At 38.1% G+C, this 21373-nt stretch overlaps 6 protein-coding genes across 8 annotated transcripts; 4 read left to right on the top strand and 2 right to left on the bottom strand.

Annotated features, from left to right (window-relative positions):
• Positions 1–112: 112 nt before the first annotated feature.
• Positions 113–2704, top strand: LOC104792143 (uncharacterized protein At1g03900). Its single transcript, XM_010518206.2, has 7 exons — positions 113–475; positions 1127–1158; positions 1446–1619; positions 1706–1737; positions 1815–1905; positions 2003–2114; positions 2189–2704. The coding sequence occupies exons 1-7, from the start codon at positions 338–340 to the stop codon at positions 2507–2509; spliced, it is 900 nt and encodes a 299-aa protein (XP_010516508.1). The 5' UTR covers positions 113–337; the 3' UTR covers positions 2510–2704.
• On the bottom strand, positions 2643–5137 carry LOC104699218 (pentatricopeptide repeat-containing protein At3g58590). The gene has a single exon (XM_019246892.2). The coding sequence runs from the start codon at positions 4980–4982 to the stop codon at positions 2757–2759; it is 2226 nt and encodes a 741-aa protein (XP_019102437.1). The 5' UTR covers positions 4983–5137; the 3' UTR covers positions 2643–2756.
• A 2149-nt stretch (positions 5138–7286) lies between these two features.
• Positions 7287–11123, top strand: LOC104792142 (carbon catabolite repressor protein 4 homolog 2). The gene is made up of 11 exons (XM_087453655.1): positions 7287–8162; positions 8360–9101; positions 9189–9275; positions 9359–9442; positions 9518–9604; positions 9695–9781; positions 9901–9954; positions 10052–10143; positions 10252–10366; positions 10451–10604; positions 10695–11123. The coding sequence occupies exons 1-11, from the start codon at positions 8005–8007 to the stop codon at positions 10838–10840; spliced, it is 1806 nt and encodes a 601-aa protein (XP_087309781.1). The 5' UTR covers positions 7287–8004; the 3' UTR covers positions 10841–11123.
• A 93-nt stretch (positions 11124–11216) lies between these two features.
• LOC104699217 (DEAD-box ATP-dependent RNA helicase 52) lies at positions 11217–15320 on the bottom strand. Of its 2 annotated transcripts, none has more exons than XM_087453653.1 (7): positions 15034–15320; positions 13854–14617; positions 13674–13757; positions 13066–13308; positions 12373–12540; positions 12100–12213; positions 11217–12000 (listed from the first exon to the last, which is right to left on the bottom strand). In XM_087453653.1, the coding sequence occupies exons 2-7, from the start codon at positions 14565–14567 to the stop codon at positions 11392–11394; spliced, it is 1932 nt and encodes a 643-aa protein (XP_087309779.1). In that variant the 5' UTR covers positions 14568–14617; positions 15034–15320; the 3' UTR covers positions 11217–11391. The 2 variants fall into 2 exon arrangements, with proteins under 2 accessions (XP_087309779.1, XP_087309780.1); XM_087453654.1 differs by having other exon boundaries at positions 15067–15318.
• Positions 15321–15483: 163 nt separating this feature from the next.
• LOC104792141 (carbon catabolite repressor protein 4 homolog 1) lies at positions 15484–19311 on the top strand. Its single transcript, XM_010518204.3, has 11 exons — positions 15484–16202; positions 16406–17135; positions 17249–17335; positions 17440–17523; positions 17597–17686; positions 17778–17864; positions 17987–18040; positions 18129–18220; positions 18337–18451; positions 18564–18711; positions 18823–19311. The coding sequence occupies exons 1-11, from the start codon at positions 16045–16047 to the stop codon at positions 18966–18968; spliced, it is 1791 nt and encodes a 596-aa protein (XP_010516506.1). The 5' UTR covers positions 15484–16044; the 3' UTR covers positions 18969–19311.
• A 114-nt stretch (positions 19312–19425) lies between these two features.
• Positions 19426–20530, top strand: LOC109124737 (non-specific lipid transfer protein GPI-anchored 22-like). 2 transcript variants are annotated; one of them, XM_010518202.3, is made up of 3 exons: positions 19426–20042; positions 20156–20239; positions 20344–20530. In XM_010518202.3, exons 1-3 carry the CDS (start codon positions 19688–19690, stop codon positions 20439–20441), a joined length of 537 nt encoding a protein of 178 aa, XP_010516504.1. In that variant the 5' UTR covers positions 19426–19687; the 3' UTR covers positions 20442–20530. The 2 variants fall into 2 exon arrangements, with proteins under 2 accessions (XP_010516504.1, XP_087309778.1); XM_087453652.1 differs by having other exon boundaries at positions 19670–20042; positions 20153–20239.
• The last annotated feature ends 843 nt before the right edge of the window (positions 20531–21373 follow it).

Below are 21373 nucleotides of genomic sequence, written 5' to 3'. Positions count from 1 at the left end.
TAATGTTGACTTCCCAGCGGCGGACGAAGCACACGTGTCTCTGCTGCCTATAGTCAGGACTCAGGGTCTTGAAAGTCAATGTAATTGACGGTTTAGATTAAACGTAATAATTGGATCGAACGGTTTTAGGATAGCTCAGATCGAAGTTATGGTACACTAACACACACCTAACGCGAAACCTCTACGTTTCTTCGTCTTGGCGACTTGTGTGAGAAATTGTTGTAATCACAGTTCGGCAAAGACTTAACATTAAAGATTTTAGACGGGTGTGTGTGTGTGTGTTTGATCGATTCAGTCATCTGGGTTTTTTTTTTTTTTATCTTCAAGTTTGTCTGAGATGGATCAAGCTTCGTCTTCTTCGAGTATGAAGGAAGACAAGAAACCTTCCACTGATCCTGTGACCGTCGATGAGAACGAGGAGAGAGAAGCTATAGAGATTGCTCTGTTCCAAGTGCCTGAATGCTATGTTTATTTGGTAAATTTTTCAACTTTTCTTAGGTTTATAATGAGATTGTTGTGTATTGGGGATTTTTTTGATAAATTTTGCTTCTTTTTATGTTGAAGTTACATCCTTTATTTGTAAGTTCACTTGATGATTTTGGATCTGAGCATTAGTTAGAACGTAATTTCAATCTGGTGCTATAGGTTTCTTGCAATAGTGTTGAAGTTAGTTAATTTCATGATCGCCCAAAAATTATGTGTCTCAAGCTGGTTTAAGGGGGTGATCAATTACACATTTTTAATTATCAGCAAGAATTTTTTTGAAGGAGATTTCACTTCGTCTTAAGTAGTGTGATTTAAAGTTATCTATTTTAAACATTGGTTTCTTGATGAGGTCTTTGAAATCGTACGAGCTGCTAAATTGTTACATGTTCATAATCATTCTGTTATAGGATGTATGAGATTCCAAATTTGATTTCCCTGAACTCATTAGATATTGTGAAGTGCTGTTAATAAGATTAGTCTAAAGATAATCTCGAAATATAATGGACTACCTTGGAGCTTAATGTACTCGTTTTGAATCCTATCCTACCGTTACTGCTCTTTCATGTCTCTGTTTACTTTACGGGTCTGTTACAGATAGTGAGCTCCTCTTTGTCTTTCTTTTGTTTGTGTATGTATGCAGATACCTCCAAGGAAAAGCGCAGCTTCCTACAGGTTCTTTCTTGCCTAGTTGCCTTAATGACATAAACTCTCTAAATCATTCTGATCTCAGTAGTTAGGAGATTGTTACAAACCTGCAAACCCTTTGTCTTAGCAAATGATCAAAAAGCTCGGGATAAATCTTTTTGAATCAAGATGGTCATTTCTCTTGTAACATTCACTTTTTATCAACTCAACTTGGCTTCTTAGGCTATAGATACTTGAAAAAGTGTATCCAGTAATTCTTTGGAAGATGAAGATAGACATCAGCTGATATTTTAACAAAAATTTGATTCTTGCAGAGCAGATGAATGGGACGTGAACAAATGGGCATGGGAAGGAGCTTTGAAAGTGGTGAGCAAAGGAGAAGAATGCATTATTAAACTTGTAGATAAAACCACAGGGGAGCTTTACGCTCAGGCTTTTCTACGAGAGGGCGATCTTCATCCAGTAGAAGCCGTAATTGACAGTAGCAGGTAACAAAAAGTTGACCTTAGAACTTAACTTGGTCTTCTCATGATGTGCAGCTAATCTAACAAAACCAAGCTGTTTTGTCTTGTAGATATTTTGTTCTCCGTGTTGAAGAAAAGATAGGTACTCACTTACCATATATATATAAAGATGTTAACTTGTAGTAGTTGTTTTGAGTTTAGTTCTTTGAAGCAATGCAGATGGTCGTGTTCGCCATGCTTTTATCGGAATCGGATTCCGGGAAAGAACAGAAGCCTATGATTTCCAAGCAGCACTCCATGACCATATGAAGTAACGTTCCACCTCCAATTTTCAAGTATTCTTTTAGAATCATTCTTTCGGAACAACTAAATCACATCTGATCTCCCTTTCTATCTCTTCGCTAAAGGTATTTGAACAAGAAGAAAACAGCAGAAGAAATGGAACAACACTTTCAAAACACTTCTTCTGTTGATTACAGCTTAAAGGAAGGAGAAACAATTGTTCTCCAACTAAAAAATGTAAGATTGACAGTTATCCTCTGGATACATTTTCCACAGTTTTCTTGTTACTGACACCAAAATGATTGAAACAGAGAAGCGACAAGGACACAAAGTCGAAAATGGTAGAGAAGAATTTGAGCAATCTCTCGTTGGAGGATAAGGGCAAGTCAATAGAAACCATTCCTTCAATCATCCCACCACCTCCACCTCCTGGACCGCTTTCCCCTGTCACAACCGCTCAGAAGTCCCCGTCAAGTCTACCACCAAGCCTCAGCCTCCAAAGGTCGCCAAAACAACAAGATGTAGATACAAAGCATGAAGAAGAGATGAAAGAAGGCCAAGAAGCTAAAGATGGAGGCGTTGACGATGATGCACCAGATGATGACTTTGGAGATTTCCAAGCTGCGGGTTGATTTAAACTATTATCTTTTTACCATATGCAAAGCATCGTTTTATAAGTAACGTGACTGAACAAAGTTTGGATTGCTTGCTACCGAGAGAGCTCATCCTCTGTATAATTGCAAAATACAAGTTGTCTCCCTGAACTTGTGATAAAACTCTGAAGTTTTCATTTCGATCCTATAAATATATGAACGTTGCAAGAGAAACAACAGAGAAATATCAAAATTTACACTTCTTTTGCAATTCTACTTTCTTCAACTACTGAAAAGAGACGACATTGAGAGTGTTTCTTTGTTCTTCTGCGAATCGATTGCAACCATCAAGAAACGTACGCCATACAGGTGCATCTGCAGGGAATGGCATTCCATGAATCAGATGCTCGGCTTCCTTTAGGTAACCATTTCTAGCCAAAAGATCAACGGCACAACGATAATGATCCATTTCCGGTTCAACACCATAAATCTTCATTTTCTGAAACAAATCCATTCCTTCTTTTACCATTCCACTATGTCTGCAAGCAGTTAGCATAGAGATGAAGGAGACACGATCTGGCTTGAAACCTAGAGATATTGATTGCTTAAACATTCTAAATGCCTCATGTCCATATCCATGGATGCCAAGAGACGAAATCAATGCCGTCCATGTAATGAGATTCTTCTCTCTTGTTTCTTCAAAGACTTTAATTACACTCCTTATGCTTCCGCATTTCCCATACATGTCAATCAATACATTGCAAACAAATGTGTCGGCACGGCTGAAATCTGTTTTGATGATTACACTGTGAATAGAACCCCCAAGCGTAAGGTCACAAAGCTTAGAGCACAAACTTAAGATACTTACGTATGTGTAATTATCAGGACGAATGTTTGATTGAAGCATGTGTTTAAAAAGTTCAATCACCTCTCCGTAATTATCAGAACGGGAGCAAGCTGCTATTGCTATGTTCCAAGATACAGTGTCGGGTTGTTCTAGTGTTGAAATCAGCTTCACAGATTCATGGTACTGACCTGTTCTGCTATACATTCCGGCGACAATGTTGAGTGGGACGACAGAAGATGGCCCACTAGACCAATCCAGCAGAATAAGAGCATCACTCATCAGTTGATTTTTGGCGTAAGATTTCATGAGAGAGCTTAACACATAATCATTATCTTCATATCCCATTCTCACAATAACAGAGTGCAGCTGTTGTAACTCAATGACACCACATGATTTAAGGGCTGTGGAAAGAGTATATTCAGTTGGCATGAAACCCATTTGAAGCATTTGAAGAAACAAAGAGAGACAAATGGAACCATCTTTATTGGCATAACCCCAAAGCAACGTATTCCAACATACAATGTTCTTATCACGTACAGAATCGAAGCATAGGCGGGCATCTTCCAGACTACCACATTTAGCATAAAAGTCGATTAATGCATTCCCTAAAAGTATGTCAGTTTCACAGCCATTCTTGATTAGCGTGCCATGAATCTGGCGTCCGAAACTAAATATCTGCATACGAGAAGACGCACTAAGAACACTAACATATGCACCTTGGTTCGGGGGAAACCCATGCTCTGGCATACTTACAAAGAGTTTGAGTGCTTTTAACGGGTTCTCACATTTGGCTGTTGCACCAATTATGGAGTTCCAAGACACTACATCCCAGGAACCTGCCTCCTCAAACATTCTCTCTGCCATATGCGTGTTGCCACATTTTCCATATTTACTGATGAGAGAGTTAACGACGGAAATTTCACAAGCTAACCCTTTCTTCATTGCTGAGCAGTGCAACTGTTTGCATATTACCAAGTCATTTTCACAAGATACACCCGACAATACACCCAAGAAAGAGCAATCAGATAAACAAGCTCCCTTCCTAACAAGCTCACGGAACAGAAACATGCCTTCTTTGAGAAAACCACGATGCCCCAATAAAGACATCATATGGTTCCATGTTTCCAAGCTCTTAAACGGCATATCTTCAAAAACCTGTTTCGCCATTTCCAGCAACTCAAGCCTCCCATACAAACACAAAAAACCAGTACCAACATAAGCATCATCCATAAACAAGCCATACTTAAAGCTCAAACCGTGTAACTGAGTTCCAGCATAAACATCCAACGATGCACAGGACAATAAACCACTCACTGTTGACTGATTCGGCAAATATCCAAAATACCTCATATCAGAGAATACACGCCAGGATTTCTCTGCATCCCCGCATTTGCTGTACCCTTTGATGATCGTGTTGAAAGACACTTTATTTCTCTCAGGCATTTGATCAAACACTTTGCCTGCAAAAGATACCTCGCCAAGGTTCTCATAAAGACAGATAATGTTGTTGGAGATATAAACAGGCTGCTGAAGGGCATAGCATAACGTGATGGAGAGAGCGTGAAGAGCTTTGGTCCTTGCAAAGGAAAGAGCTTTTCTGCAGACATTGAGTAAACTAACTAGACGATCGTTGTGATTGACGAGATCTCTACAGCTGAGGTTCATGCAGAGTGGGTACTGAGAACAGAGTACTTCCCAGATCGATCTCAGTTCTAATTACTAGAACTAAATTTTATGCATCATGAAGAAAGTTCTAATCAAGTTTTCGAATTTTGTTCTAAAGTTATGATTTTTAAATTATAGGGAACAAACAAAGTTTGATGTTCAGAAACGGACAGAACCAGGGAACTATAAAGGGTTAATCTAAACCGCAACCGGTTGGTTCAACCACAAGATCACGGTTTGATCTGTCCAATGGACCAATTTGGCCCATATTTAAAGAAAATCGAATTAACACTAAAATTATAATATTATCATTTTAGTGTATTTTAAAAATTTTAATTGCACAAATTTAAAATTTATAAGGTTTATTTTTATAAACATAATTATAAATGTTTAATATGTTATTTAAAATGACTTGAAATAATGTTTTTATTTATTGTTTTGTTTTTTATTCAATATTTTTATTATTCTTATACATATTTTGTATAATTATGTATATAATATCAGATATATATTAGCTTATAGTGTAAACGCATAAACCGCCTAAAACCACTTAGATTCTGATTAGGCGTTCTAGGCGTTAGGCGTTGGATCACCGTCTAGTTAACGTATAGCGTTTTTTTGAACATTGCAAGTAGTGTAATTTTAATGTTATGGAATTTTAACAATACAATAATATTTATTAATTAAGAAAAGTTGTTCTCCTTATCCCTCACATCTTCCTTTTACATTCTTAGTTTAATGTTTGTATAACATTGGGTTACATATCTTATTCATATAAAATGAATTTCTGAAACTATGTAAAAGAAAATGACAATAAGAATGATTAAAATGAGACAACACAAACCAACAGTTTTTGAATCTCATTACATATTTTCTTGAAATCAACCAAGTTGTCTTCTAAATACACTTTAATCCACTCCATATCAACGTCTCTTTTTATTGTCTCTCCATGATCTATGGTCTTGAGAGTTTTCAGTGTCCTTTGCGCCTCACGTAATAGGTTGTCCTTTACCTTTTCCAAGCATTTCTTCTCTTCCATTGTTAGATCAACTTTCAGTTCTTGTATGTTTTTGACGACTTCCTTCAAATCTAAAATAAAAACATGAAAATGCTAAATCAAAATTTTACATTACAAAGAACAAAAAAGAATAGAAATTGTTGATTACCGTCAAATCTCAGTCTAAATTCAGCTACCACAACGTTGTTGAAAAGTTGTGTACGTTCTGTAACTTTTTCACTCATCTTATCGATTTTGACACTAGAAAAATACTGTACTGCTTTGCTACAACTTGAAGATGTTATCTTGTAGCATTTTCTTTTTGGTAGTTATATATATTGTTTGAGACTAGTCCGTTTGAAAAAGATCGTTTCCTTAAAAACAGTATTATTAACCATACTCTGCATATAGGATATGGATTCTGGTCCTCGCAGAAAAAAAGAAAAAAATGTGCTGGATTCGTAAAGGTAGAAATAAATCTTTGAACTTTGATTTAATGGATAGATACTATTTTTTTACTTTACTGAGTACAAAAGATTAACTTCTTAATAGTTGTCTAAAATAGGCCTTAAAGGTTTAGCTAGTTAAAATTTGAAAAGTATTCAGTCTGAGTCTCTACATACTCGAAACTAGCTAATCAAAATAAAAACATAAGTTGTATATAAACCACCCAAAATTTTCACAAGCCAAACCAATATTAATTCATGAGTTTTGATCCGCTTATATTTATCGAAAGAAAATTAACTAACCAACCAAAAATGAAAGAAAAAATCATCAAGACAATTTGGGAGAATGATCATATGTGCTTCTTCAACCAACTTGTGAAGTTCAACAATGTCTAAGAGGATTGATTAAATTGATAAACGAAAATACCTGATGCTTCTCTTTTTGGGTAAGTCTCACGTCTTAACAGAAAAATTCTACCTTTGTAATCATCTTTATCAATTAACTCCTTATTTTGAAGTCATCAATCTTGCTAACTCCTTCCTTTGTTTGGCAATTTAACTTCTTTTATATCATCCATTGAAAGAACTAAAAGTATATGTTAATTCTACTTTTGCAAATCGTCTTCAAGAATAACTACATCACAAACTACATTTTCTTTGTTGACTCTAGATGACTAAAAACCACACCTCCTTTTGTTGAATGTGCATTGTCTATTGTCTCATTTTCTTCATTCCATTTTCGTAGTAGTAGTAGTATCGAATATATCATCCATATAACACACACAAATTTTGTTTATCAATTACTCTATATAACAACGTTTCTTATGTATATATATCTACATGTCTTGTTTTCGTTAGGCTAAGAACGAGTTTATAAACCTTGATTTGTCTCTGGTTACTGGTTAGTTATATTATTTGTTTTACGCATATTCTCTGTTTTTTTTAATTTACCTCTTTATACTAAAACTGTCACAAAAGAAAACTCAAAAACTTTTTAATCTTTGAGCGCCAAAACCAAAATTTTCAGACGAAGAGCAAAAATCAATTAAAATTTTCATAATAAATGTATAGTTTTTTTGTTGGTCTTCATAGAAAAAAGAAATATTAAACCCACTCGGGGGCAAAAAAAAAAAAAAAAAAAATCGATTTTTTTTTTGTTTGATTGATTTTTTCCATATTCTCAGCGTAAGAATCGATCTTTATAGAGGATTCCTCCAAGATCTCTCCTCCCACATCTCGATTCCTTTTTTTTGTTTTTTTTTTTCGATTTTGGATCCAACTTTGGTTTACCTTACTACTATAGTTTTTTTTTTTTTTTTTTTTTTTTGAGAAGAAGACCATTTGATATATATGTATCTAGGGTTTCTAGAGATTGGACGGGTTTTTTGTTGGGTCAAAGTAAATGATGATGGATCAGCCAATCGTACGCTCCACTTCGTCATTAGGTTTACAAAGGTCTAATCAAAGGTCTTGTTCGTTCGAATTATTATAAATCTCTCTGCTGTGCTGTGCGCTGCTTCGTTTAGTTTAGTGTGTGTGTGTGGGATAACAATCAAAACCCAGGTGTTATTGAAAAGCAATGCTGAGCGTGATCCGAGTGCATCTACCTTCTGAAATTCCCATTGTGGGCTGTGAATTGACTCCTTACGTTCTCGTTCGTCGCCCCGATAAGAACAACGCCACTGACGATATCCCTGAATCCTCTCCTCTTGAAGGCTACTTCTTGAGATACCGATGGTTTGTCTTTTTCTTTCTTTCATTTCTCTGCTTCGATTCTCTATTTTCCGATTTGGGGTTTATCAAAGATTGAATTTTGATTTGAATTCAGAGACTTTTCTGATTTAGATACATGTTCTGATTTATTATTAGTGGGTCTTCAAAAAAAAGTTCTGGTCTAGATGTAGATTCATTCTTTGGATTTCGTTGTTGTGTAGGTACCGTGTACAGAGCGATAAGAAAGTAACTATTTGCAGTGTGCATCCAATGGAACAAGCCACTTTGCAATGTGTTTTCTGTTCTAAGCGTAAAGCCCTTGTTGCTAAAAGCTATCACTGTTCACCTAAATGCTTTACCGATGCCTGGCAGCATCACAGGACTTTGCACGAGCGAGCTACTGCTGAGAACGGAAACGAGGAAGATGAGTTGGTCCGGTATAACAGTGCGGGTTCTGGTGCTCTTGCCGGGACCTTATCTGGGTCCATGTCAAATCTTAATATTGCCAACAATGGTCCAGCTCCGTTTTATCCTTCTAATGTTACTCAGAAAAATGGAGGAGAGACGATTGAGGTCGGGGGTTGCAAAACGTACACTCCAACAGCTGATGATATTGGCTACGTTTTGAAGTTCGAGTGTGTTGTGGCTAATGCTGAGACTAAACTGTCTGTGGGACATCCTAGTACCATTTTGACTTCACGAGTTATTCCTGCTCCTTCTCCAAGTCCCCGTAAGCTAATCCCTGTTAACGGAGCTGATGTCATGGGTCACTTAGATCAAGATGGTCGGATTCAGTCTGCAGGATCATTCACTGTTCTTTCATATAACATTTTGTCTGATACTTCTGCAAGTAGCGACCACTACAGTTACTGTCCTCCTTGGGCTCTTTCTTGGCCATACCGCAGACAGAATTTGTTAAGGGAGATTGTTGGGTATCGAGCCGATGTAGTTTGCCTGCAAGAAGTACGTTGTTCGTATGGACTTGGTAAATATCTAAGCATTTTATTTTTTTTAAATCTTCTAATGTGTTCTTATTTCGTCATCTGGTAGGTACAAAGTGACCATTTCCTTGATATTTTTGCTCCTGAGTTGGATAAGCATGGCTATCAAGCTCTCTACAAGAGGAAGACTAATGAGGTTGGCTCATTGATTCCATGCACTCTTTTTCCTTCAGTGATTTTTGTTTTGTAACCTCTTAACAATAAATTTGTTGTTGCTAGGTTCTCAGCGGAAGTACAAATACCATTGACGGCTGTGCAACATTTTTCCGACGGGATAGATTTTCGCATGTCAAGAAATATGATGTTTGTATCGGTTCTATATCTTTACTCGCTCCATCTATTTAGATATCCATTCTAATTCATGGACTGTAAATCCAGGTTGAATTCAATAAGGCTGCTCAATCCTTGACTGATGCTATGATCCCTCAAGCGCAGAAGAGAACTGCATTAAACCGACTGGTTAAGGTATTTTTGACATGCTATACAATTTTTTCTGGCCACATCGAAATATCAGCGAGTTATTGTTTACAAAACTTATTCCAATGATTGTTATAGGATAACATTGCATTGATAGTTGTTCTTGAAGCCAAGTTTGGTAATCAACCTACTGATCCTTCTGGGAAGCGCCAGCTTATTTGTGTGGTACAGTTTCCTTTTTGTTTCCCATTCAATAGACTTTTCTCATGATAACTGTTAGTGTCTGTTCATGCTCTTTTAGTGAAAGCCATCTAATCTTTTTGTGGTAACTTGCTGGATATTAGGCAAACACACATGTAAATGTTCAACAAGATCTGAAGGATGTGAAACTCTGGCAGGTTTGTGTATCTCTATATCCCAAATAACTCAGATTTCAATGAACTCGAAAGAATTAGTATTCACCTCAAGTTTTTGTTTTATTCATTTTGAGTTTAGGTTCATACATTATTAAAGGGACTGGAGAAAATAGCTGCTAGTGCTGATATTCCCATGCTTGTGTGTGGAGACTTCAATACGCTTCCCGGGAGGTTTGTTGATTCATAAATTCTTCTGACATGATATATGAAATGCAGAATTCTCTTACGATTAGTGGTTTAGAAAGCTAAAAGCTTTGCTTTTTGGAATTTGTATTACAGTGCTCCTCATACACTTCTTGTAATGGGAAAGGTCGATCCAATGCACCCAGATCTGGTAGTAGATCCCCTTAATATCCTGCGTCCCCACACTAAATTGACTCATCAATTGCCTCTGGTAACATTTCTTTTCTTAGATTAAGTAAATTTATACCCTTTTTGACTCTCTCTCTTTTGGATATTTGACAATGAATTGGTACAGGTGAGCGCGTACTCATCGCTATCGCTTGTGAGACCGGGAATGGGTCTTGGATTGGAACAACAAAGAAGGAGAATGGATCTTAATACAAACGAGCCTTTGTTTACCAATTGTACAAGGGACTTCATCGGCACTCATGACTACATATTCTACACAGGTTTCACCATTTTTAATTCCGTTGTCCTTTTTGAAACCACATCAGAAAAAACCAAGTTAACTTAACAGGAAGAGTCTTTCTTGGTTTCAGCGGATACATTAACGGTGGAATCTCTATTGGAATTACTGGATGAAGATGGATTAAGAAAGGACACAGCTCTTCCTTCCCCAGAATGGTCTTCTAATCACATTGCACTCTTAGCTGAATTTCGATGCAAGCCTAGGACCAGACGCTAACCGCCTTCACCACCCACCACCATTTGCTTACAGATAGGTTTTTTTTGGTTCCGGTCTTTTTATTTTCTTTTTTTCTTATCAGATTATGACATCAACTGTTTAGACAAAAACGTTTACCAAATCTGTGATAGAGAGATGACACAAAGATCAAAAGTGGTTCTGAGTAAGGCAAATCACTTTCTGAAGTTGGTCATTCTTTATTATGACCTCTGTGTGGCTTTGTCTAACCTTCCTTTATTTTCTCATTTTGATCCTCAATTTAGTAAAACCGTTTCTTGTGCTTTTTCGTTTTCTTGCATTTCAATAAGAGTACGGGGTGTAGTAGATTAATTTTGGTTTTTTTTTTTTTTTACGGTTTTTGTAAGACTAAACCTCATGAAAATAATAGTGGACTAGGAGTTTTCTTTTTCACAGTGAACAAAGAGACGATTCGTGTCTACATAACCTTTTAAAGAGCAAACATACACATCGGTGGCTGCCCCCTAATAATAAACAATAGAGATAAGTCAGAGAGAGAACATAATCGGTTCTTGAAGAATTGAAGTTAAAGCTTAGTCCCATGCACTAGCCACTCCCGGGCCATACCCTTGGCTAGGAACGGTTCCATATCCTCCCCCATAGTAAGCACCCCCGCCTCTACCATAAGGTGCATAACCACCGGGGACAGTTCCATATCCACCACCTGGTACGGTTCCATACCCACCAGGCATTGCTCCATAGCCACCACCAGGAACGCCTCCATACCCACCCCCACCACCATAGTAGTCAGCACCACCACCGCCTCGGCTAAAAGATTCTCTCCTGAAGTCACGGCCACCGAACCGTCCACCAGACCGCCGGTTCTTACCACTTCCGAATGAAGCACGAGATGCGTATCGAGTTAGCCAGTCAGGGACCTCCTGGTTTGCTTCTTGCATTAGCTCAGCCAGTGGCTTGGCCATTGATGTGTTGTTGTCATTGAAGAAAGCAGTTGCTAGTCCTGAATTGCCTGCACGTCCTGTTCGTCCGATACGGTGGACATAGTCATCGATGTCGTTTGGTAGATCAAAATTCACTACATGAGCCACGTGCGGAATGTCAAGACCACGTGCTGCCACATCAGTTGCAACCAAAATAGGTGTCCGTCCAGTCTTGAATGATCTCAGTGCCACTTCTCTTTCCTTGTACGCATTAAAACACAATACGGTTTTAGGTTTGGTTGCACTGAAGTGAACTATACTCTACAATATCCTCTTTTTTGATATCAACGACTCACTAACCTGTTGTGACCTATCACCGTGAATGGTCGTTGCTGGGAAACCATTGATGCACAACCAATTCTCCAAAGCGTCCGCTCCCTTCTTTGTCTCCACAAAAACTAGCGTCAAAGCTTGCTGTAGAAACAAATAAACAGGATCGTCAAGGTGCTCTTGAACTACAATGCAACATACAGAACAAAGAGACAATGATACAGAACCTTGAGACCAAAAGGAGCACTAGTACTAACTATGTTCACATTTAACCAAGAAACCAATCATGTTGATCTGCATTACCTTTCCTTGGTTACCATTCTCCCTCTGGGCATGAAGAAGGTCCATTAGATGGCTTCTTTTGTCAGAATCATGGACAAACTCTACTCTTTGGACAATTAAGTCCGTACTTGAACCCACTCTTCCAACAGCCAGAAATATGTAATTTGAAAGAAAATCAGATGCAAGTCTCTGCACACAAAATAAAATAAAAACTAAGTGCATATGGAAACACAACTTCTAAGAGCCAAACTTTTGGAACTTAAACAATAAAAATTAGTAAGACAACGAAATGAAACCTCCAACAATAAAGGAAAACAAGATTCTGTACCGGACATCCTTATCATTTCCCAGATCTACCAAATCTCACTTTTTTCTAAAGTTATAGGCAACATTCATGGAACAACAGCAAGCAGATAAAATCACTATCTTGTTCTTTCATATCACTAGCATAAGAACTGATATATCCTTCCTTACACCATGCAAATATCAGATCCTTTACACAAGTTAAGGATAAGTGCTCAGTCACTTTTATTAAAGTTAATAAAAAGAAAGTTATTCTCAGAACAAGTGTACTGGAGACCCAAATGAAGCACAGAAGCAGTGCCCTAACAATGAAGACACTAAGAGAGCAAGAGAGACTGACGATAGAGCTAGCTGAATTTCCTCCGGTAAGGAGGAAACATAGAAAATGGCATGTGAAAGAGTTCCACAAACCTGTATTTCCCTAGGAAATGTAGCACTGAACAGCATTGTCTGCCGGGCACCAGGAGGAGGCATGTCCATCTGCTGAACGATCTTCCTGATTTGTGGTTCAAAACCCATGTCCAGCATTCTGTCCGCCTCATCAAGCGCCAAAAATCTTACCATCTGTAATGAGACTCTACCTCTCTCCAGCAAATCATTTAATCTCCCAGGAGTTGCAACAAGAATATCAACCCCTCTTTCAAGCTCCCTAATCTGTACAACAGCAAAACAAGAACAAATTAGCAAGAGCACTAGACTTACTATCATGAAATGTAGTTGATTCCTGCAGCTTTTCATTGTAAGGATACAATAGTTAATTATCGTAAACCAACATAAACAGGAGGAGTAATGGTATGTTACAGAGCAAAGAACAGCCAGGACATGTCATCAACCAAACTAAGAGCTATAGAAACTGTCAGACCAAAATTTAACAAGGCGCACTGGTAAACTATAATTACAGCCTGGAAAAGCAAAAGTAATCTCTCTCTCTCTCTCTCTCTCACACACACACAGACAGCCACAACCACAAAGTCTATGAGACGTGGAAAATGAAGCAGTTATCAAACAATAACAGAAACCTGTTGGTTGACAGGTGTTCCTCCGTAAGCAACCACAACTTTCACTCCAGTTTGATACGAGAACTTTCTTGCTTCATCATGTATCTGCGAAAAAAATCATGAAACAGATGTCTTTTCATGAAACCTTCATGTGATCTACGAAATGCACATAAAATATGATATTATACCAGTGATTCAGACCTGGCAAGCCAACTCCCTTGTTGGTGAGAGGATGACAGCAAAAGGATAGACTCCCCGAACTCCACGTGGTCTCTCTATATTCTGATCCTTCATAATCCCACTAATAATCGGAAAACAAAAGGCAGCTGTCTTCCCAGACCCTGTCTGAGCACAAGCCATCAAATCTCTTCCAGCAGCCAAAATGGGAATTGCATTACGCTGCACAGGGGTAGGCTTCACGTATTTGCACCTCTGGATATTTAGATTCAGAGCTTCTCCGAGGTCTATCTCTGCAAATGTATTAACAGGGGGTGGTACATTATCCCCACTTGTCTCGATGGGAATATCTTCATACGCCTCAAAGTTAATGACTGTGTTTTCCTGCTCGGTAACAGCCGGGTCTGCATTTCCATCATTACCAAACGGGTTAGTTTCAGTATCCCTACGGTCCCAACCTCCACTTCTGTTATTCCAACCGCCACCACCACCTCCTCTACCAGAATAGCCACCACCTCCTCGACCAGCATAACCTTGGCCTCGACCACCATAACCACTATGTGGACCACCATATCCCCCACGATCATTACCAGGTGAAGGAGCAGCAAACTCCGAAGATGGTGTACGACTCCTGAGATGTGGAGGAACATAGTTGGTTCGCGACGGACGAGAATAACCCCAACCACCAGATGGTGCCCTCTCCGATTCAGAAACATCAGCCCATGAATTTGAACTCATGATTGCAAACTAAAACCTCCAAGAAAGAACAACTGAGTTTGATCACAGCCCTAAGATCGTAATAAATTTCAGTTAGAACAAGATCATTTTTCCAGAAACAAGTTGCAGCTGTGCATGTAAGATATAACAGGAAGACTCAACAAATCAAAATACTGAAAATGAAGAAAAAATGCAGATCGATTCGAGAGAACTATCTCTCTAGAAGAACCTTAGACGAAAAAAAAACCTCAGCAGCTAATCGGAAAAATCTAAACAATAAAAGGCCGTAACAAAACAAAATCACGATGAACTAACGCAAAGCTGAGAACAATCAATTACTCAAAACCAAAAAAAATGCACAAATCATTAAACCCTAGAAGCTAAACGAAATCGAACAGGACAACGCTGCATAGATTTAGCGACACCATGCACAGAGAGAAGATATATGAAAGCCAGAACTTAAAAGAGACTCGAATAGAAGAAAAACCTAAATCAAGGATCAATGGTGTTCGAAAAAAACCTTCAGATTATAAACCCTAATTTTTTTTTTCCTCCCTTCTTCTCTCGCGATCGCACACGAAAGCAAAATGAAACAAAGGTTTCTGGGAAATAAGCAAAAGAGAAAAAGATGAAGAGATATTCGTATTTCGATCCAACAAGGCTTTTTAATTTTCAGACTGTTTGCCGTTTTCTAATAACGAAAAGCGTGCCGGCGTAACTATAACGAAGTAAACTGCGTGTCGGCAATTTACTATTTTAGCGCGTGATGGACACGAAGAGGAAGGATTGGGTAGAGACGAATATTTATTATGGTCTGGACAAAAGTAATTACTGACAAATTTAGTAAATTAATTGCCAGCAAAATTTTTTTTTTTTACTTACCAATTTATTTTTAAACAAATGTCATAAATATATGAGTGTGTGCTATCATTTCCCCAATTACACTCTTTCAAACATCATTTTATAAATAATCACTTACTAAATATTGTTTATTGTGATGATAGAATTATCTGTCTTTTCCCAATTTTGAATAGTCTATTACAATGCTAACAACTGTTGAAAACAAGTTAATATGTATTGAAAAGGTGTCTAATAATAAAAATAAATGTCTTAGTTTTTTTTTTTTTTTTTTTGTTTGCAGCCTTTGTTGTTCCCCTTGAAAATAAAATAAAATTAAAATACTCTTTGTCTGTCGTAGCGAAATTTATCGATCCAACTCTTTGGATTCAATTTCTTCATAAATATTTTCTAGGTCGTAAAATTGGGGTTGGAGAAACTTGTTGTAGTTGAGAAAATTGAGGGGTGGGGGAGAATTAGGGTTCATCTACGCTGGTGGGTTTTAGGGTTAAGTAAATGGCGGATCCGTTAGGGATCCGATTTGTTTCTTCTTCTGGTCTCTTTTATCAGTTTACATATATCTAAAACTAAAAGTCTCAACCTTTGAGCTTCGTGTAGTGTTTTGAGAAATTACAGTTTTTTAGTTAGGAAAAAAAAAGAAATGCTTAGCGTTACACGAGTGCATCTACCGTCGGAGATACCTATTGTTGGATGTGAACTTACTCCGTACGTTCTTCTCCGCCGGCCTGATAAGACTCCCACCACCGATGATGTACCTGAATCAGCTCCGCTTGAAGGTCACTTCTTAAAGTACAGATGGTATGTTATCCCTTTTGCTTTCTTTCACTCTTCAACCTGCTCCTTTTTTTACTAGCTTTTGTGAATTTATGTATTTGTTTCTTAGTAAGTTCAAGTCTTTGTTTGTTTGCAAATTTGAGTGTGGAAATGATTATGAAGTGGGGTTTATAAGTCTTTAGTCTGTCTTTTTGGTTCTGTATTTAAAGATGCATCATCTGTTGCAGGTATCGGGTACAGAGTGATAAAAAAGTTGCTATTTGTAGTGTGCATCCATCTGAGCCGGCTACATTGCAGTGTTTGGGATGTTTAAAGTCTAAGGTTCCTGTTTCCAAAAGTTTCCACTGTTCTACCAAGTGCTTTTCAGATGCGTGGCAGCATCACCGTGTGTTGCACGAGCGTGCTGCCAGTGCTGCTGCTACAGAAGGGAATGATGAAGAAGAGTTGCTTCGTTTGAATAGTTCAGGGTCTGGATCTGGCATTCTCAGCACCAGTGGTAGTTTAACGAATGTTTATTCCGCAGCCATAACTCAAAAGACAGGTTTTGGAGGAGAAACACTTGTTGAGGTTGGACGCTCTAAGACATACACACCAATGGCTGATGATATTGGCCATGTTTTGAAGTTTGAGTGTGTAGTGGTCAATGCCGAGACAAAACAGAATGTGGGCCTTTCTTGTACCATATTGACCTCCCGTGTTATTCCAGCTCCATCACCTTCTCCGCGAAGGCTGATCCCTGTTAGTGGAGCTGATGTTATCGGACAGCTGGATTCTAATGGAAGACCTTTTTCTATGGGATCATTCACTGTGCTCTCCTACAATATATTGGCTGATACATATGCTAGCAGCGACATATACAGTTACTGTCCCGCGTGGGCTCTCGCTTGGACATACCGTAGACAGAATTTACTACGGGAAATTGTCAAGTATCGCGCAGATATAGTTTGTCTGCAAGAGGTATGCTAAATATTTTCTGGCACAAGTTGTACTGGCTTGGAAACGTTGCAATTGCTTCCTGTTAAATCATAAACAAATACCTCTCCAATAATTCCTTTTTTTCCATCTTGCAGGTACAGAATGATCATTTTGATGAGTTTTTCGCTCCTGAGCTGGATAAGCATGGATACCAAGCTCTTTTCAAGAGGAAGACAAATGAGGTTTGTTTGGACGCTTCCCCTTGACCCCCTATAACCTTTTCCTTGTCACTTATGTGACAAGATGTACTGACCAGAACATATTGATTTATTTTTAATAATCTTAGGTTTACGTTGGTAATACAAACACAATTGATGGATGTGCTACTTTTTTCAGAAGAGACAGGTTTTCTCATGTTAAAAAATACGAGGTATATTTTAGTGTTCCACTTGATTACCTATCTATGTAAGCCCTTTTGTTAAAACATCGGGCTTCTTGTCCAGGTTGAGTTCAATAAGGCTGCCCAGTCTTTGACCGAGGCTCTTATTCCTGCTGTTACCCAGAAGAAGACTGCTTTGAATCGTTTGGTTAAGGTACTGAGAGATGCTCACCGTGCGATTTCTATTTCCACACATCTCTGTGTTTGTCTTTTATGTTAAACTGATTTATACTCTTTCTTTTTAGGACAATGTTGCTTTAATAGTTGTACTGGAAGCAAAATTTGGAAACCAGGCTGCTGACAATCCTGGGAAGCGCCAGCTACTTTGTGTGGTGAGTTTGCCACATTTTTTGTAAGAGACGTTACTAGAGTTGGATTTTATGTGTTTACACCTACTCTTCTGCCTTCAAGACCTCGAGGTGATAACATTTTCTCTCTTTCTTGATGTTTGCAGGCTAACACGCATGTAAACGTTTCTCATGAACTGAAGGATGTAAAGCTCTGGCAGGTTCGTCTTTATTTCTCATAGTAAAAGAACTCTCAGATTTCAGGTTCTAACATCACTACTGATTAATAATCATTCTTGCTCAAACTAGGTTCACACATTATTGAAGGGACTGGAGAAAATAGCTGCTAGTGCAGATATTCCGATGCTTGTGTGTGGAGATTTCAACACAGTACCAGCGAGGTCTGGCTGGTTTAACTATTTGCTATGCCTAAACTGCAAAAATGTTTTAACCTATATCAAATTATGATTATGGTATCTAATTGAATTAACTTAGAGTTCTTTCTAAATGTTTTTAGTGCTCCTCATTCACTTCTTGCTATGGGGAAGGTCGATCCATTGCACCCAGATTTGATGGTCGATCCTCTTGGAATTTTGCGTCCTCACACCAAGCTAACTCATCAGCTGCCATTGGTAATTATCTTTCACAAAAACGGAAAAGAGATGCATAGAACCGCCAAAGACATACTTATAAACTTTAGAACTACAGCATATGGATAATTATCTCATCTTGTGAGCAATGCAGGTTAGTGCTTACTCATCATTTGCAAGAATGGGAGGCAGCCTTATTGCTGAGCAGCAAAGGAGAAGAATGGATCCTGCATCAAATGAACCATTGTTTACCAACTGTACCAGGGACTTTATAGGCACACTTGATTACATATTTTACACAGGTTAACTTAAGCGAGAACTTCCCTGCTTTCGCAGCCATTGGCTGCTTTCAACTCAGATTTTTTTTTCATGTAAACATTTTGCTTTTGCTTTTTTTTTTTTTTTTGTTTCAGCTGATACGTTAACAGTGGAATCATTATTGGAACTGTTGGATGAAGAGAGCTTGAGGAAGGACACTGCTCTTCCATCTCCAGAATGGTCTTCTGATCACATTGCACTTTTAGCTGAATTCCGCTGCATGCCTAGGGCCAGACGCTGATGCTGCAAACTTCACAGGTGAAAAAATATTTTGTAGAGATACTGCAGCTGTAATAACCGCTACTCAAAGACATGTTCCAGTGGAGATGGTTAATCTACATGAGGAAGATCGCGTGCCATGTCCCCGGGTTTTCTCCTGCTGGGTTTTTCGCTTGCGTTCTACTCTATCACAGTTTTATTTAGTTTGCTCCCAATGTAAGAAGTATGATAACTTTTCGGTTCGTTTGGTTTTTCTTCTTATAGTTATTCCTCTTTGCCAGCAGGTTTTGTCTTCACTGGCTTGTCATTGTAACAATGTAAACATTAGATTCTTCAAAAAAATGTTGACGGGGGTTTACAGTCAATTCACCTGAGTATAAAAACTCTCTTCTAGGTATGGTTGCAAGCCTCCTTAAACTTTAACAATACAGCTTAACCCATCAATGTTCTACTCCCTTTACTTGTGGGATATCTTGCAGATACTGTGAAAACGAATTGTGAACAACTTACTATATTTATATGTAAGCCTCCAATAATTGCAGATGATCCAAACTCCAATTTCAATCAGACATGGGACATGTCAACTAGTACTCATTATATGAGCATTTTAAATCAAGTTTCTTGCAGAGTTAGAACTTTGACTAATCTATCCAAGTAGAGAGGGAAACATATGTGAACAAGAAGCAAGTCTGTAGATAGGCTTATAAAAAGCCATGTTGAGTAACTCTGCTGTATAAACCGATGGGAAGATTCATGGGTTACAATCAAAATCCTCAAATGTTGGCTCTATGCATAACAGTAGCAGTAATGTTTCTTGGTGTGAGATCAGATCTGAATCAGGACATAAAGGGATGTCAGGATGCCATGTCTGATCTCTACTCTTGTCTTCCTTATGTCAGTAACAAAGCTAAAGCTCCAGACTCAACATGTTGCAGCAAACTCAAGGTAAACATAGACAAAGGGCAGACCAAGAGATGTCTTTGTACTCTTGTCAAAGACAGAGATGATCCTGGTTTAGGGTTCAAAGTTGATGCCAATCGTGCAATGAGCCTCCCTTCGGCTTGCCACGTCCCTGCAAATATCTCAAAATGCCCAGGTGACAGATTTCATAACCAAATATCTTGTACAATATTTCTTGAATAATTCAACAGCTTTTGCATGGTGACAGACTATATCTTTTTCTCATTACTTCATTTTGTTTGCAAGAAGAGCTTCTACATTTGCCTCTAAATTCACCAGACTCTCAGATATTTAAGCAATTCACTGAATCCTCTCAGAATGTTGGACATAAAGGTATCACTACCACTCTTTTTGCAGTACTTTTGATTCTACTCGTGCAAAAGAATAGTTTCCTGCTTTCTCGGAACTAAAAGAAAGCAAAATATAAAATACTGCAGTTGTCTCCAAAAGTTCAGCAAGCATCAAAGGACGAGCTAAGAAGCAATTTGGTATAGTGATGGCTGTAGCTCTCTCAATCCTCTGTAATCTGAGCTAATATAAAAAAAACTCATCCAAAACTATTATCTAGCTGAAGCAGATGTATCATGACGTGTTAATAAAACAAAACTTTAAAAAAAAAAAAAATGTCTGATTAGAGATATAACGATTAACGAGAGATTACAAGTCTTTGAAGGATGTCAAATAACAAAGAGTTAGTTTTCATGTACACATGTTTCATAGAAACCCTTTTGAAGAAAAACAAAGAAAGAAAGCTAAAAACAGCAGTGGCCATCCAACAACAACAATTTATTCATATAAAAATCTGTAACCGATCGAATCACTCACTCTCCTCAATGACTCTGATGATTCCTCTAGCCCTGAAGTTATCAAATATAAGCTTCCTTTTCTCTCTGATAAGAGCAAGTTCCTTTTCCATGTAGTAGTAAATGCAGCCTGCGACAAGATAAGATAAAGATATCATGAAGAATCTTTGGTAAGTTACACTGAAAGTCAAATAACAACAACACTAAGTGGTTACAATGTTTACATATGTGAGGAGGGAAAAAATCTTTAAAAAAATCTTTAAAAGATGCTTTTTATATGTGGCTTACGCACCAAGGGGAATTCTTAGACCATTGGCTAGAGTATCCTTGATAGGTTCAGGAAGCTGCTGCAACGTGGTAAAAGCTTGACCCAATAAACATCTTAGCTGTTCAGGTACTGCTTCCTCAATAACCGTTGGTGACTCGAGTATTCCTACTAAATACTCTTCTCTCATCCTTAAAGGCCCTTATATTATGGGACACCTGATTCTACAACAATCAAAATCCTTAATCATGTCTGGTTCTGCTCTCGGGATCCCATATTTCTTGACATACATTAAACCTGATTCGATGTTGTACCCATAACAGCGATGCTTCTCATCAACTCAGAGATCTCTCTTATAGGTTTCTGGAAAGGCATTTTGACATAAAAAGAGCGGGCACA

The sequence above is a fragment of the Camelina sativa genome, chromosome 6 (assembly GCF_030686135.1).
Source record: "Camelina sativa cultivar CO46 ecotype springtype chromosome 6, ASM3068613v1".
Classification (NCBI taxonomy): Eukaryota; Viridiplantae; Streptophyta; class Magnoliopsida; order Brassicales; family Brassicaceae; genus Camelina; species Camelina sativa.
This window is presented reverse-complemented; position numbering and strand designations above follow the sequence as displayed.